Source organism: Acipenser ruthenus, chromosome 7, assembly GCF_902713425.1.
Source record: "Acipenser ruthenus chromosome 7, fAciRut3.2 maternal haplotype, whole genome shotgun sequence".
In the NCBI taxonomy this organism is placed as follows: domain Eukaryota; kingdom Metazoa; phylum Chordata; class Actinopteri; order Acipenseriformes; family Acipenseridae; genus Acipenser; species Acipenser ruthenus.
Window position 1 is genome coordinate 31,101,013 of NC_081195.1, and position 17,292 is coordinate 31,118,304.

Genomic DNA, 17,292 nt, shown 5'->3' on the forward strand with positions numbered 1-17,292 from the left:
AGAGATTAAAAATAAATAAATACATATATAAAACCTGATGCATACTTTTCTACTGTTTCTGTCTGAAATATACAAACATTTTTCTGGAATAGACCATGTTATAATTCATCTATCTACACAGAAACACAACAGAGAAGCACACAGAATATATTGTAGGATAAGTAATCTGTAAAAAAACAAAAAACAAAACAGGATTCTAATCCAAGGTTATCAATGTAGCCAAGGCCAAGTCATTTTTTTAAGAGTAGTGCCTGGTACATTAAAAAATAGAGGGGTATTTCAGCCCGTATTGCGCATTGTTTGACTTGGATCTTTTTGTATCATTTGTTTATAGCACAGTTGTTTTCTTTATACACATTTTGTGTAACATCCCCCCCTTTAGGATATCTTGAAACAATGTAATATTTCTTAATACTTATCATTCAAGGTTTAACTTAAGTGCTATATTACAGTACGTGACCGAGTGATACAAGCAGAGGGTACAAAGCTTTCAGTATTTTCAGCTTCTTTGTTTATGATTAAAATGGTTAGATTTTATCAGTTATTTTTTTAAGGCTTATTTTGTATTCATAAATGTATTGTGTACCGGCTGCGCATATGAGTACCTGCACTTTTTTGTTGAGAATTCCCCCCCTGAGCGAGAACATTAACTTCAGTGAAACATTAAGAATAAATGGGGGGGGGGGGGGGGGGGGTCTTGTCAGTGAAAGCGGAGAAAGTCATTGTTAATGGAACATTTATGTTTAACTCTGCAAATTAAATATGTGTTTGTTCAACTTGACCTCCCTCTGATTTATTTTGTAATATTAATCAAAAGTCAGCAAAGCACTCGCTTAGTCAATTAAAAGTTCACTATTTACATTTCAAAAGGTTTTTGGTGAAACGTCACTTTATAAACATTAGATGCCATTTATTATTTGTTTATTATTATTTGTTTATTTAGCAGACGCCTTTATCCAAGGCGACTTATAGAGGCTAGGGTGTGTGAACTATGCATCAGCTGCAGTCACTTAAAATTATGTCTCACCCGAAAGACGGAGCACAAGGAGGTTAAGTGACTTGCTCAGGGTCACACAATGAGTCAGTGGCTGAGGTGGGATTTGTGTCTGTCACGCTTGGGGTGTAGGCTAAGGCACTGAGCCACACTTGGATCGGGCGCTTGTGGAGTAACCCTAGTTGGGTGGGTGATGAAGCCGAGGCCATCAGACCCAATAGTTTTTAACACAACACCAATTATACTGTGAACCCTTGTTGAACAGGGCCAGACAGTTGCAAATGGCAGCCACTCTGTCGTCCGACAGGTAGGCTTGCACTGTGTGGGCCGCTGCTCCTTCCTGCGACTGGGCAGATCAACCAGTCGTTCAGCTAATTCATCACCCTGATCACTTGCAGCCGCAAGGGAGCTAGAATGGCATCCATGCACTTTGAAACGTGCGGGGGGCTAAGGAGAGGTTGAACCACAGCACAGAAAACTCAGGACGCTCCCCTGTAAGGCGAAGCGGAGATACTTCCTGTGCACTAGACGATTAGCAACGTGGAATCCACGTTCTTTCAGCCCAGTGTGATAAACTATTCGCCCGGCCGGACAGCCTGGCGAGTATGGCAGATGCCAGCACGTAACATCCGGGGCAACCACCGGTGCAGGCGGGGTCAGCTCCGGGGCCGGCTGGGCTAGGGCCACAGCAAGGGCTTGAGCCTGCTGCCTGGCCAGGCCCAGCGCCGCGTACAGCTCAGCCGTGTACTGAAGCACTCAGGCACCAAGGGTGTAGACTCACCGAGGACACTGAGTGAGGTAGAATACAGTACTGGTGCACCGAAGCATCGGGGCACCAAGTGTAGGTGTTATTCACATGCTGTGGCGCTAAGCACTGAGGCATGAAGCATCTAAACACTGAGGGCGCCGACTGAGAGTCGCCCAGCCTTAACCGCGTGAAGTCAACACAACCTGAGTTAGCACATAGCATACACCGGGTGGATACAAAGGCTCGAGTGGCTGTGGTAGGCAACCAGAAGAGCAGTACAGGGGAGTGTCACAAAGACGGCCAGAGTGGGTGGCGTCAGACCAGACAGGAATTCAAACAAAGAGACGGTGGTTGTGATGAGCTGAGTGCAATGGCTGCACTCAGCGTTTAATAACAAAATAAAAGGTTTGAAACACAAAAACACGGGACACGGCACTATACGCCAAAATAAAGAGACAAACAAAACAGACTAAACAGTGAACAGACAAACGGACAAACACGGTGAGTGAAAACACTAATTACTTTACTTTACTTTTGACTTTCTTTTCTCCTTCTCTCTCTCCCGTTCTCCACTCACCGAACACCAACCCCGACTGAGTGAAACTGTGCATCTATATATACTGTTGTGCTGGGATTCAATTACTAATTAATTATTCACTTGAATCCCAGCACGTGAATTAATTCTGTGCAACCCCGTGCTCACATATTACATTTAACCAGCACGTGAAGTGATTTGTGCTCTCCTCGTGCCTAAATACAAATATACACTTTAAACACACGTGAAACACAGACCCGTTTATATCCCGTGTACCAATCTATACACCAACATTAACATACGCACGCATACATACATACACAGAACACACAAATGCACACAGGGGCGGGGCACTTTGCCACATATACCCCCCCTTGTGCGCAGCACACATGGCCTCAACGGCCACCTCCCCCCTTAAATACCCAGCAGTCCAGGCCAAAGTCTCGGGCTGGGAAGGGAGGCTTCAGTGGGCCCATGGCTGGAAATGCTGTCAGCTCCCCTGCCGGTAGTGGCACGGCTGACAGCATGCTGGTCCTGTCCTGCAGCGAAAAAGCTGCGGGGGCAGGTGGTCCCCCGACCTCCCCCTTCTTCGTAGCCGGCAGCTCCCTCCTGTGGGGCTCCGGCCACAAGAACTCCTGCAGCGAAACTGCTGCTGGGGAAAGTGGTCTCCAGACCTCCTCCCCCTTCTTCGTGGCCGGCAGCTCCCCTTTCTGGGGCTCCGGCCACCGTACTCCCTGCGGAGGTACGGGCAGCAGAGGCAGCTCCTGCTCCTCTGCTCCGGGCGGTGGTGGAGGCAGAGGCAGCTCCAGCTCCTCTGCTCCTGGCGGTGGTGGAGGCAGAGGCAGCTCCAGCTCCTCTGCTCCTGGCGGTGGTGGAGGCAGAGGCAGCTCCAGCTCCTCTGCTCCTGGCGGTGGTGGAGGCAGAGGCAGCTCCAGCTCCTCTGCTCCTGGCAGTGGTGGAGGCAGAGGCAGCTCCAGCTCCTCTGCTCCTGGCGGTGGTGGAGGCAGAGGCAGCTCCTGCTCCTCTGCTCCGGGCGGTGGCGGAGGCAGAGGCAGCTCCAGCTCCTCTGCTCCTTGCGGTGGTGGTGGCGGAGGCAGAGGCAGCTCCTGCTCCTCTGCTCCTTGCGGTGGTGGTGGCGGAGGCAGAGGCAGCTCCTGCTCCTCTGCTCCTGGAGGTGGTGGAGGCAGAGGCAGCTCCTGCTCCTCTGCTCCTTGCGGTGGTGGTGGCGGAGGCAGAGGCAGCTCCTGCTCCTCTGCTCCTGGAGGTGGTGGAGGCAGAGGCAGCTCCTGCTCCTCTGCTCCTGGAGGTGGTGGAGGTAGAGGCAGCTCCAGCTCCTCTGCTCCTGGCGGTGCTGGCTCCCTCTGCTGTGGCGGCTGGGCATGTGCACGCCGTGCTGCCTTCAGCAGCATAGCGAGAGGCTGCTGGGGGACACCAGCATCCTGCCCTTCTCCCCCCCAAAAATTTTCAGGGGGTTGAGCCTGTAACCCCTCCCCTTCCAGCTCTTGGGGCTGAACCAGCAGGCATTTTCCCTCTGCTGGTGGCTTGGGTCCCAGGGCTGTGGAAGCCCCGACTTGCCTCCCTTTGGGCTGTGGACGCACCGACTCCTCCCTTTTGGGCTGTGGACGCACCGACTCCTCCCTTTTGGGCTGTGGACGCACCGACTCCTCCCTTTTGGGCTGTGGACGCACCGACTCCTCCCTTTTGGGCTGTGGACGCACCGACTCCCCCCTCTTGGGCTGTGGACGTTCGGGCTCCCCCCACTCAGGCGTAGGACGTTCGGGCTCCTCCCACTCAGGAGTAGGACGTTCGGGCTCCTCCCACTCAGGCGTAGGACGTTCGGGCTCCTCCCACTCAGGCGTAGGATGTTCGGGCTCCTCCCACTCAGGCGTAGGACGTTCAGGCTCCTCCCGCTTGGGCTGTGGACGCTCAGGCTCCTCCCGCTTGGGCTGTGGATGCTCAGGCTCCTCCCATTTGGGCTGTGGACGCTCAGGCTCCTCCCATTTGGGCTGTGGAGGCAAAACCAGCAGGCATTCACCCTCTGCTGGTGGAGATGGGGACAGCAGGTACTCACCCTCTGCTGGTGGAGATGGGGACAGCAGGCATTCACCCTCTGCTGGTGGGCCTGCTACCTGGGCTGCTGTTCCTTTTATCGTTGCCTCCAGGTAGCTGAGGAGAAACTCCACACCTTCCTCCAAAGTGTTTGGGGTGTGTTCCTCCTGATAGGCCTCCCATCTCTCACTGTCCATCATCCACAGGGCCCGGACGATTATGGGCAGAGACTGGGCCTCCAGCCCAGCATTCTCTAGGAACCAGCCCCGCAGTTTGATGGCGTCTTCTGCCATTGACTTTTTTTTTTTTTTTTTTTTTTCCAGACCCCTCCTGGTCTGACGCTTGGAGGCGCGGCTATCCCACGATGACACCACGTGTCACAAAGACGGCCAGAGTGGGTTGCGTCAGACCAGACAGGAATTCAAACAAAGAGACGGTGGTTGTGATGAGCTGAGTGCAATGGCTGCACTCAGCGTTTAATAACAAAATAAAAGGTTTGAAACACAAAAACACGGGACACGGCACTATACGCCAAAATAAAGAGACAAACAAAACAGACTAAACAGTGAACAGACAAACGGACAAACACGGTGAGTGAAAACACTAATTACTTTACTTTACTTTTGACTTTCTTTTCTCCTTCTCTCTCTCCCGTTCTCCACTCACCGAACACCAACCCCGACTGAGTGAAACTGTGCATCTATATATACTGTTGTGCTGGGATTCAATTACTAATTAATTATTCACTTGAATCCCAGCACGTGAATTAATTCTGTGCAACCCCGTGCTCACATATTACATTTAACCAGCACGTGAAGTGATTTGTGCTCTCCTCGTGCCTAAATACAAATATACACTTTAAACACACGTGAAACACAGACCCGTTTATATCCCGTGTACCAATCTATACACCAACATTAACATACGCACGCATACATACATACACAGAACACACAAATGCACACAGGGGCGGGGCACTTTGCCACAGGGAGCACACGGTGCTGCACCATGGTGCAGAGCGGCGATAACCATAGCTTATGCCAGGGTGGAGCACAGGCTCAAGGAGCTACAACCTGTTATTTCTTTTTAACTGCAAAGGCAGTAATAGGAACATACAGGCTTATACCCAGCCATTCGGCTATGGGAGAAACACATTCACCATGCCAGGTGGGTGACCAAGCGCGCCAAGTAGGCGGGCTGAAACAAAAATATCAGTCACCACGGCAACGCGGTTAACTGATAGGAGGCTGTGTGGTCCAGTGGTTAAAGAAAAGGGCTTGTAACCAGGAGGTCCCCGGTTCAAATCCCACCTCAACCATTGATTCTTTGTGTGACCCTGAGCAAGTCACTTAACCTCCTTGTGCTCCGTCTTTCAGGTGAGACGTAATTGTAAGTGACTCTGCAGCTGATGCATAGTTCACACACCCTAGTCTCTGTAAGTCGCCTTGGATAAAGGCGTATGCTAAATAAACAAATAATAATAATAATAATAATTTTGTTTTGTTTTTCCAGCCCACTGAGTATGCGGGCTAAAGCAAGCCTGCGTATCTAACTCAACAGCGGGGCGCACCAGAGCTGCCGGTGGATATCATACCACATTTTATTTTTAAAACTGCAGGGCAGTGAAGAAAAAACACATCATACACACACACAACAGCAAGGTTGTGAGGGTAAAATAGCAGTCACCACGGCAGCGCGTGTGACTGCTTTTAAACAGCGCACCGAGTAGGCGGGCTGAGACAAGCCAACAGAAGCCGCTCAACAGCGGGGCCAGCAGGGCTGGGTCCCGGTGGAAATAACGCTGTATTATTTTTTATTTCTAAACTGCAAGGCAGTAAAGAAACAAAAATACACACACTCCACGCAAGCTGTACAGGTAAAAATAATAGTTACCACGGCAATGCAGGTAACTGATTTTGTTTTGCTTTTACCAGCCCACCGAGTAGGCGGGCTGAAACAAGCCGGCGTAAGCATCTCGACAGCGGGGCACAGCATAGTTGCAGGCTGTAGAGGGAAGGGACCCCGATATGGTGCTGACTTTGTGCATTAGCACTGAGGCACTGCTCGCACTACGTTGAACACTGGTAAGTCCACTCATTAGCGTTACAGCAAGGTATGCTGAGCCCCGTGCGCACCGAGTAACCTGTTTTCACTGATACTGTGCAGCACCGTGAGCTATGTGCTAGGTTGAGCAGTGCTTACGCAATAACCTGTGCGTCCCAAGCGCACTGTGTACTGCATTTGAGATGCTAGGAAGGGAGTCAGCGTGGAGTCAGCGTGGAGCGTGTACCAGGGGGGGACAGAGGCCGAAGCCGCGGTGGGTGATGTTTTATTCAGACAAAAATATCACAATTTCTAATGAGAAAGAAGTGAAGGAGAGAGAGAGAGTACACCGAATGCACATGAACCAACTCACCGCAGCGGTCAGGTTTGGCCGGCGGCTCCACTCGACAACGGGGATACGTCAGTATCTAGCCCCAAGGAGGAGAGCACGGCTGGGTCACTCGACAGCGAGGATACGGCCAGGCCTGGCCCTGAGGAGGATACTGTTACTCTCAAGAAGAAAAGACAACTCATTCGCGGATGACTGCACAGACAGTCGCTTACATACGACAGACAGGTAAAAAAGAGCAGGCCACCACCAGTCGGGGAAGCCGCTGAAAGACAGAAAGATAAAAGAACTCGGTCATTTTTCAAGAATCGTTGATTCCAGGAAAGCGGCAGCCAGCTTTGAGCACGAATGCTAGGGAAATACAACTGACCCGAATCGACTCGAGGGCTATTTCTTATCACTCAGCTAAACACAGAGGTCTTACCTTACCATCTTGAGAAGGAAAAAGGGAGATCTTCCTGTGAGTGACGGTTTTATACCCTCGGTGGGCGGGACCGAGTGCGTCATCCCAGGAAGGGGCATTCGACAACTCTGATATAGAGAGCTCAGCATTACCTACCTCAAGGGCAGGAATATCCCATACATAATGTTGGTGGTCGTCTTTGACTTGAAAGGGAATCTCTTCTCTGTCTCTGTTGTCACATGATCCTCTCACTCATAATGAGGCAGGGCTTGTATGCATCAGAAGAACGGCTGCTGTTATCGAAAATTAAACTGATCGTGCAGGTTATTTTATTATAAAGACTATGACTCGAGTCGAGTCACTTAAAAATTGCGAACCAATGAAAATCGAGTCACTACAATTATTTTAAACCTGGAGAGTTTTGAATGGCATAATAGTGATTGAAATGAACTGCAAATAAAAATGTTTTAGTCAAGCCGATGTTCTTTCCTCACCTCTGTAGGAGGTTCGATTTCTTCTTAAAAATAATTAATCTTCTTCAGGTAAAGTCAATCAAAAATATTTTATTCAGGAATCAAAATGCAAACAAGAACAAAGCAAATCAAAGGCTATGCATCAGTGATCTCACACACAAGACTCAGTGGATGGTGTTCTGAGCTGGCATCAGTGTAGATGTTATTTACTTCTGAGCCGAGCTGAGCTTTCATGGCATCAGAGATGTTTTCTTTTTTCTGAGCTGGCATGTCACAGAGATGTTAGTTTCTGAACTGGCATCAGTGTAGAGCTTTATGAGCTGAATTCAGTGTAGATGTTTCTGAGCTGAGCCCACCTTTCATGGCATCAGAGATGTTCATTTTCTGAGCTGGTATCAGTGTAAATGTTATTGAGCTGAGCTAAGAAATTACTTGGTACAGAACAGATATACAGCTAGCTTACGTAACATGACCAAATTTGGTCTTATTTCCCTAGCATGATGCATGGTGTGAGACAAAACACATTAAAAGTTAACATTTGCGTTTCTTCTTCACTTTATCAATGTCAGCAGAAACCCAGATAACAAGAAGTTACATTTAAGAACAGTGCTATGAGTTTTGCTCAATTCTAACAGGCAGCGTATACCCATGCATCACAAGGTCGAACAACAAGACTGGTGATTGCAAACTAATGATGTGCCCCAGCTATGTACAGCTTAGTGTTAAGAGTTTATTAACCGTGTTGATTCAGAGCTTACATTAAACACAGGAAAATCACACAATGTTCACAGACAGTTTGATTTCTCACTTTATCATTTAAATGGGAAGCATAAGTAACAGGTTGTATAATGAAAAGGAACCGAGGCAGATGAAACAATAAGAGCTTGTGCTGTTTAACTGGAACAATGTGTACAAGGTGCTTGTTTATGAGAAAAAGCCCACATGTTCCAGTAGTGTGTTATTATGCATTCTGTGACACTTACCTAAAGTTATAGCATGTCACTTTTAACAAAAGTAAGTTAGAACCAGTTTTAATTGGTTTGATTATGGTTTGTACATAGGCTCAAAACAGCTTATTAAGCAGAAACAAAGGTTTTAATCCCTCCGAGGTCACTCTGCACTGAGTTATAAAAAGCCAGTCACTCCAACATAAGCCAGTCACTTACAACTTAAGACTCACCTCTTCAAAGAGCACCTGTAGAACTCCTCTGTTTGTATCCTGGGACACTATCACCCTTCATGTAAATGTGCTTTATTTTGCTCTTATCAGCCCCTATTTTACTGCATTTAATCCTGTACTTCAGAATAATACTGTAATCTGCCAAGTTTTTAACCTGTAGTACTTTGTATTTAATCACATCCTGATGTAACTATCACTATTTAATCATATCCTGATGTAACTATCACTATTACCTGCTGTATTATTGAATTGTTATTGTATTTCTTGCTCTTATTGTATTACTTGTATTGTAACGCTTGAAATGTTTTTGCCTACGATTGTAAGTCGCCCTGGATAAGGGCGTCTGCTAAGAAATAAATAATAATAATAATAATAATAAGTGTAATTAGGGCCACGTGCCAAGCTAAAGAGCTACAAGGTCAGGAAAGTTTTAAAATCCGTACACTTCTATAAAAGCATGTGAGATACTGTACTATGTTTACATCTCAAATGGGCTGTAACTTTAACCATTCCATTTTAAAACTTTGAGATATTGACTCATAAAACAGGGCCTTTTCGCTTCAATGTTTTGTAAAATACTATGTGTTTAAATGTATTACATTTAAGAACCTTTATAGTCTTAACACTTTGCGGACGGTGAGAATTCTACCATTTTGAGGGCCAACTGACATGACATAACTTTAGGGCATTGTAGCCGAGCTGTTGCTGCGATGACGTCACGGACCAGGAAGGAACGACACATAAACAATGAATGGGTGGGTGAAGCTGAACGCAACGGCGCTCAGTGTTTTATTAAATAATAAAATAAACAAAAGATTTAAACAAACAACAAACAAAAAGGCACAAGGGCCAAACAAATAAACAAATAATTATCGTGCTGGTGTAAACCAGCACGCTTAGCAGTTATTTCTAAGTTTCGTTTTCTCTCTCCTCGCTCTCTCCGCTCTCACTCCTAACACAATCTCTCTGAGGGTTGAGAGCTGCAGGTTTATATACAGTGACCATCTCCCGATTAGCAAAAATTAATCAATGAATTAACTCGGGAGATGGTCACCGTCTGCACGAGTTTAATAAGGATGCGTGACTGTCAGCTAGCCAGATAAATCACTAGCTGATCAGTGACGCATCCTCACGAGGTTTTTAAACTATAAAAACAATAACAAATACGAGGCACATTGATCTGCGCCGCAAACAATAATACAAATCATAATAACACAGTGTACATATATATATATATATATATATGGGCGGGACACTCCGCCACAGGCATGTATACATATCTGCTTAAAATATACACAATTATACATTCCTATAAAGCTGTTGCTCTGCAGATTATTAAATAAACAATAGTTTCATTCTATAATCAAGTATACCCACACTGACCTAGTTTGAATATAAAGTGCACTTTGTCCATAAAATATTTAAACAACAACACGTTTTCAATATAAATAAATACTACATTAGAATAACTAAGTAATAGCTATACAAGTAATATACTACATAGGACCAAATTTATAAATGGCAAAATGAAAAAGGGACTATTAATGTAAAAAAAAAAAAAAAAAAAGGTAACACTAACAGCAAAGTCTGATGCAATATTGTAAGCGTAACACATTAACCTACACTAAAAAATTGGACAATGTACTATCCTTACACACATTAGTATATTTATAACCAGGGCTTATTTCACATAACTAACATCTAATGAAAACTAAACAAGCAGAACTGGAACATTCACAGGCTCTTCAGAATCTTCATATCAGTGTGAAGAAGTTCATAATCCAGGAGATGCTCTTCTCCTTCTGGCATTCTTTCCATCAACATCTTCTATAAAAATGTCTTCTACCATATTTCTTGGATCAGTAAGCGTTCTGGGTCTTGCAAAACGATTTCTAAACATTTCCAGTAAAGAATTGCACTTTGATGCCATGGTCTACGGTAATCTTGAGTAAACACTGCAACCATAGATACTGAAATTATGCACTGCATCCAAAAACTAAACTCTATTGGTTAGGAGCTTTAGTGAAATACATTTTGATTGGTTCACCATGCCTGAAGTTTGCCACACAGATATTTCACTACAGTAAATGTTGTGTTTGTTTATAAACATTCTGGGTGATTTTAGTATGCTGTCAGGTAATACTTTGTACTTGTAGAATGCATTGTGGTCGCCAAAATAAAAATATCGATCTTGAACTACAAACCGGACTAACTGGTGTTTGATTGTCTGAAGTCTGATTAAGCTTTTTATGATAATTTGAAAAAAAATAACAACTTGTATAATAATAACTTGTCACAGGACTGTGTGAAATTATAATGGGCTGTCTGCAAAGGGTTAAATAAAAATGAATAATTTCTCTTAAGTCATTGACAAAGCTACCAAAGCTGTAGTCGGTAACTAATTGTGGTTGTATAACCACTGCTGGAGTTTAGAACAATAGTGATGCGCCGACAGAAGAGTCATGTTGTATGAATCACTGATAGAAAATTGGATGACAGCAACAGGTCAGTAATGTGGGTATAAGTCCATTTGAGATTAAAGCTGTAGGAAGATTGAATTGTAATTATGCTTAACTGTCTTGCTGCAGGCATCAGCTGGAGTCTCCGGGGCACTATACTCAGTTAGAGGCTTTTTATGAAGACAAGAAGGGTGTCCTGCCCATTGGGAATGGAGCAGCTACCTCCCTCCAGCCAGTCCACTGGCTGCCTTCCATCAACAGATGCATGCACCCTGAAATGAAGGTAGGCACAGAAAGCTGCACTATCATTAGACATTAGGGATAGTAAGGTAGGTGCTTGTATGATTTAATTATTGCCTCTTTTTTTCTCAGAGTATAACCGCAATTAAATATTGTGTGCTGTACGAGCGCCTTTTTACCCCACTGTGCACATGTTTCTTATGTTAAAAAGTGACGGGGCCTTGGCCCCCGTGGCCCTCCCGGCTCCGACACCCCTGGCCTGAGGATCTGGGTGGCAGTGTTGTATTGTGGTTAGACCTGAGGGTCTGGGTGGCAGTGTTGCATTGTGGTTAGACCTGAGGGTCTGGGTGGCAGTGTTGCATTGTGGTTAGACCTGAGGGTCTGGGTGGAAGTGTTGCATTGTGGTTAGACCTGAGGATCTGGGTGGCAGTGTTGCATTGTGGTTAGACCTGAGGGTCTGGGTGGAAGTGTGCATTGTGGTTAGACCTGAGGATCTGGGTGGCAGTGTTGCATTGTAGTTAGACCTGAGGGTGTGTTAGTGAGTAGAGCTATGGACTGAGAGGTTGCGTATGTAACCCACCTTTGGCTACTTATAATTCTAGATTCATATGAGCAGTTAGTATAACGAGAAATTAACAAAAGAATGTTCAGTGTGTTTTTTTTTTAACAGCTAGCATACATTTATTAAGACAGAAAGGTCTACCATATAAACATATATTCAGTACCTCTTGTCTAAAATAATACAGTTAGTTTGGAATAAGAAGTTCTAATTAAAACCAATGTCCTTGTTGGTGTGTATGTAGTATGAGTCGATATTCCTACCACTCTGTAGAACTTCGAGAAGAATGAAACAGTCCCTTGAAATCCAAAAAAAATTCCAGGAAAAGGGAAAAAAAAAAATAAAAAATTCCAGGGTAGAAATCTTCAGTGTATCTTCAATAAGGTAGGCTCACCACTCCTTTGCAGGAGAATTCAACTCCAGAAAAAAAAAAACCCGACCTAAGTCAGAAAATTGAGAGTCATTCTAACAGGGTTCAAAATTCACAGAACAATGACCAATTACAGCATTTATGTACATTCAGCAATTTGTCTTTTTTTTTTAAGACGCTATAACTACTGCAATAACTGCAGCTTTCTTTTAAACAAAAAACTACTACTGCAATTCAGCAACACAATTTCAGTTGCGCTTAATTTTTAAATTAACACTTTCCTTTAGCATACATACAAAATAACATGAACTGCTCTTTAGCTTAATATATATATTTATATATATATATATTTTTAATAAAACATATTGCTATGCAACGTTTAACACAAGCGTTTAACCTCCATTGCTGTCTTTGTCTACAACAGATCTGCTATTTACATAATTTGTAAGCGTTTTTTTTATATGCACTGCACAGTTATCAAATATTTTCTTTTATCCCATTTACAAAATTAACTTGCTTAAAGTAATTTGAAAATCGGTATATCAATATCAATTGAATTTATATATATATATATATATATATATATATATATATATATATATATATATATATATATATATATATATAATGTATATATAAATATGTATATATATATATATAGAAATACACCATTTAGGTTTTCTTTTTTTTTATACAAACACAATTGAATTCAATACCTTTGCAAATATCAACCGTTTAAATATACTCTTATTTTATATTTTTATAAAATAAAAATATATATATACTTTCCTTATCTTTAATACTGATACCAGTTTTGCGTCAGTATTTTTTTTTTCAATACCACATGTTAGACAATTAAACAGTCTCGTTTCATAATAATACATATGTAGAAACTCACCAGGGTTTTTTTTCCTCTTTAAAAGAAAATCGTCATCGGTCTGTGGTCTAAAGACTTCTTCAAAAGCTTTTTATAGTGAGATAAACTTTAGTTGGTCCAGCAATCAAGAATCTCGAGTTCCCCATGCGACTTTTACAAAATGGACGCTCTCATCTCCTTCTCAGGGTGTCTACCGTCAATCAAGGCGGGACTTCCTGTTAACACTCATTTCCTAATCCCATTGCCTTCTGTACATAAGAATTGTAACAGGGTTACATCCTCCCCTCTTGAATACATGTGAGTCCCTTCACATTTTCACATGGCAATTACCTAAACAACCTGGTAGGCATCAGGAATCAGACTCTTTATATGTGTAGGATGTTCCTACCCATTTAATGAGTTTATAATAGCTGTGCTCAATCCATAAAATACACACTGTATGACTGAGGAAAGGGGATTCCCTAGTTCTTGGTACTCAAGGCGATCTGGCACTCTGTGCGACCTCGTGGATCGACGTACAGAAGTGTCATTAATGTCCCAGCAAGGTGGATTATTCTCTTCTGTATTCTTTGTCTCAATTTATATGGCTATGTTTCTTGTTCCATTAAACTCTTCTCTTTTATCATCATCACTTGGATTCACATCAGTTAAGCCTTCCAGTAAGTTTCCTGTAACTTCTTGCTCCTCATCATTAGTTGGATTCATATCAGGCAAGTTTCCGATGTCATCTTCTTGCTCTTCAGCAGAAGTTGGGTTCACTTCAGGTAAGTCTCCAATGTCTTCTCTCGCTTCAGCAGCATTTGGATGAAAACTTTCAGCATACGGGTTTAAACTTGAACCTGCATGCGCTTGTTCTTCTCTAGAGATCGGTACAGCTGTAGGTCTATCTGGGTCATAGAAATCATGAACTTGAATGATTCTTGTATCTCTCATTGAGGGATTTTTGTGCAAATACAATGGGTATTCATCTTCATCATCAGATTCCACATGTAGCGGTTCATTCTCTCCATCCTGGAAAGGATTCTGCCGCGTCCTTGGTCGTCTAACCGGTGTCTTCCCAGAGGTGGTTTCTTTCTCTTCCAGTGCAGGCAAAAACCCACAGGGCAGCAGAAGATCTCTGTGAAGAGTTCGGAGAGGCCCGTCTTTATTCTCTGGTCGGACCACATACACCGGCAATTCACCCATTTGTTTTACAACAACATGGATGTCGGCTCCCCATCTGTCTGCAATCTTTTGTTTTCCACATAAACTGACATTACGGACCAGGATCCTATCTCCTACTTGCAAAGTAGACTCTCGGACTAGTTTATCAAATATTTTCTTATTCGTTTTGGCTGATTTCAAAGCATTCTCTGTGGCAATGTGGTAGCTTTCTTCCAAATATGATCTCATATTTTTAACATACTGCGAGTGTGACCTGGGTTCCACTCCTCTTGGCTGTAGGCCCAACGCGATGTCAATGGGCAACCTAGGCTGTCTTCCGAACATCAGTTCATATGGCGAGAATCCAGTCACCTCATTCTTCGTGCAGTTATAGGCATGGACTAATGGTTTCACAAAATCACGCCAGTGTGCTTTCTCTTTTTCCTTCAAAGTCCCTAGCATACTCAGAAGCGTCCTATTAAAACGCTCTATGGGATGCCCTCTTGGATGGTATGGTGTGGTTCTTACTTTCCGTATTCCAGCAAATGCACACAGTTCACGTATAGTATGGGATTCAAAATCTCGTCCTTGGTCACTATGTAGACGTTCAGGAAAACCATAGTGAACAACGAAATGGTCCCAAAGACTCCTAGCTACAGTTGCTGCCTTTTGATCTCTGGTGGGGATGGCAACAGCATACTTTGTAAAATTGTCAGTTATGACCAAGATATTTCTAGTGTCACGATTGTCAGGCTCCAATGACAAAAAGTCCATACAAACTAATTCTAGCGGTCTGGTGGTACGAATGTTCACCAGAGATGCAGCTTTTTCAGGATGAGCTTTTCTCCTCACACATCGACCACAAGTTTTCACCTTTTGTTCCACAGCTGCAGCCATCCTCGGCCAATAGAACCTTGATCTAACAAGGTCAAGAGTTCGTTCAATACCCATATGTCCCATTTCATCATGTAAGCTCTCCAACACCCTTGATCTCAACTTTTCAGGTAGAACAAGTTGATAGGAAACTTCTTTTCCATCCAGACGTCTTCTATACAATATGCCATGTTTCAATTCCAGACGATTCCATTGTCTCAAAATTAATTGCAAATCAGGGGACTCATACTTTAAGGTTGTGGGAAATGTATCCCCAGACTCAATTAAGGCGATAACTCTTCCAATAACTGGGTCCTCTTTTTGTTGCTCAACCAAATCTACATTTGACATCCTTGGTAGAGTTATCTGTCCATCACTAACTCCATCTTGATCAAAACAATCAGGGACTGCTTCTGGTTCAAGAGCAAGGGATTCAACTAAGATAAGCTTAAACTTGTCTTCTTCTGTATCCCCATTTCTCTGAAGGGTATGTCTATCACACACTGCTCTAATTGCATCTTGCGTAAAGAGTTTCACATTCTCTGGTGGACTCAAATGATGGGATGTAAACTGCTGAATTCTGTCACTTTCTTCTTGTGAATCAATGTCATCCTCCAAGGTCCCGTGGGGTCGTCTTGAGAGTCCATCTGCATCCATGTTTTGTTTTCCTGCCCTATACTTAATGTCGAATGAAAAAGTAGAAAGAGCAGCCAACCATCGGTAACTGGTTGCATCCAACTTTGCAGAAGTGAATATATACGTTAACGGGTTATTGTCAGTTATAACAGAGAAAGGCGCACCATACAGGTAATCATGAAATTTCTGTTGCCGCCCATTTCAGGGCAAGGAATTCCAATTTATGGGCTGGATACCGGGCTTCACTTCGTGACAATCCCCTACTAGCAAAGGCAATGACACGCATCTGTCCCTCTTGCTCCTGGTAAAGTGCAGCTCCCAACCCACTTGTGCTTGCATCTGTATGGAGGATGTAGGGTAGTCTTGGATCAGCAAACCCAAGGACAGGAGAAGAGGTAAGTTTTTCAATGATGGAGTCAAACGCTTGTTGACAAGCAGGTGTCCAGCGATCAGCAAACGGCTCTTTGGGATTGAAGTATTTACAACCTGGCTTTGTCCTCTTACTCCCTTTTCTGATGGGAGGGTATCTAGAAGTCAGCTCATTCAAAGGTTTAACTATCTTAGAATAATCTTTGACAAACCTTCGATAATAACCTGAGAATCCAAGGAAGGATCTTAATTCCTTCAAGTTATTGGGCCGTGGCCAGGTTTTTAAAGCACACACCTTCTCTGGATCAGTTTCAACTCCATTCTGGGTCACTATGTGTCCTAAATAACGTACAGATGTCTGGAAAAACTTGCATTTCTCAGGTGATAGTTTCAACCCATATTCCTTGAGACGATGTAGGACACATAGAAGTCTATTTTCATGTTCCTCCAGTGTCTCGGAGAAAACAATGAGGTCATCTAAGAAAACCAACACCTCCTTCAAATTCATGTTCCCCATACACTTCTCCATTAAACATTGGAATGTACTGGGAGCATTCGATATTCCTTGAGGCATGCTGTTAAATTCCCAGAATCCAAGGGGACATACAAAGGCAGATTTTGGCTTGTCATCCTCTTCCAACTCAATCTGGTAATATCCTGATTTCAGATCCATAACGGAAAACCATTTAGATCCAGTTAGAGCAGAGAAAGTTTCTTCTAAGTTTGGTAGTGCATAGGCTTCTTTTATAGTCTGTAGATTCAGTTTCCTATAATCAATGCACAACCTGACATCTCCGTTCTTCTTTCGAACCACCACAATTGGTGATGCGAATGGAGATTCAGATTCTCGTATTACATCTGCATCTAGCAGCTCCTGAAGATGTTTCCGGACAGCCTCAAGATCCTGTGGGTGGATTGGACGTGGTCTCTGTTTAAAAGGAGTCTCATCTTTAAGTTTAATGTGATGTTTCACTTTAGAGGTGTGTCCAAAA

At 43.7% G+C, this 17,292-nt stretch overlaps 1 protein-coding gene across 1 annotated transcript in view; it reads left to right on the forward strand.

Annotated features, from left to right (window-relative positions):
- LOC117414931 (DENN domain-containing protein 11-like) overlaps positions 1–17,292 on the forward strand; it is a 54,310-nt gene that overhangs the window by 21,369 nt on the left and 15,649 nt on the right. Inside the window, exon 4 of the mRNA XM_034024787.3 lies at positions 11,363–11,516. Within this exon, the coding sequence (XP_033880678.1) occupies positions 11,363–11,516 (154 nt within the window). The remainder of the gene's footprint in view (positions 1–11,362; positions 11,517–17,292) is intronic.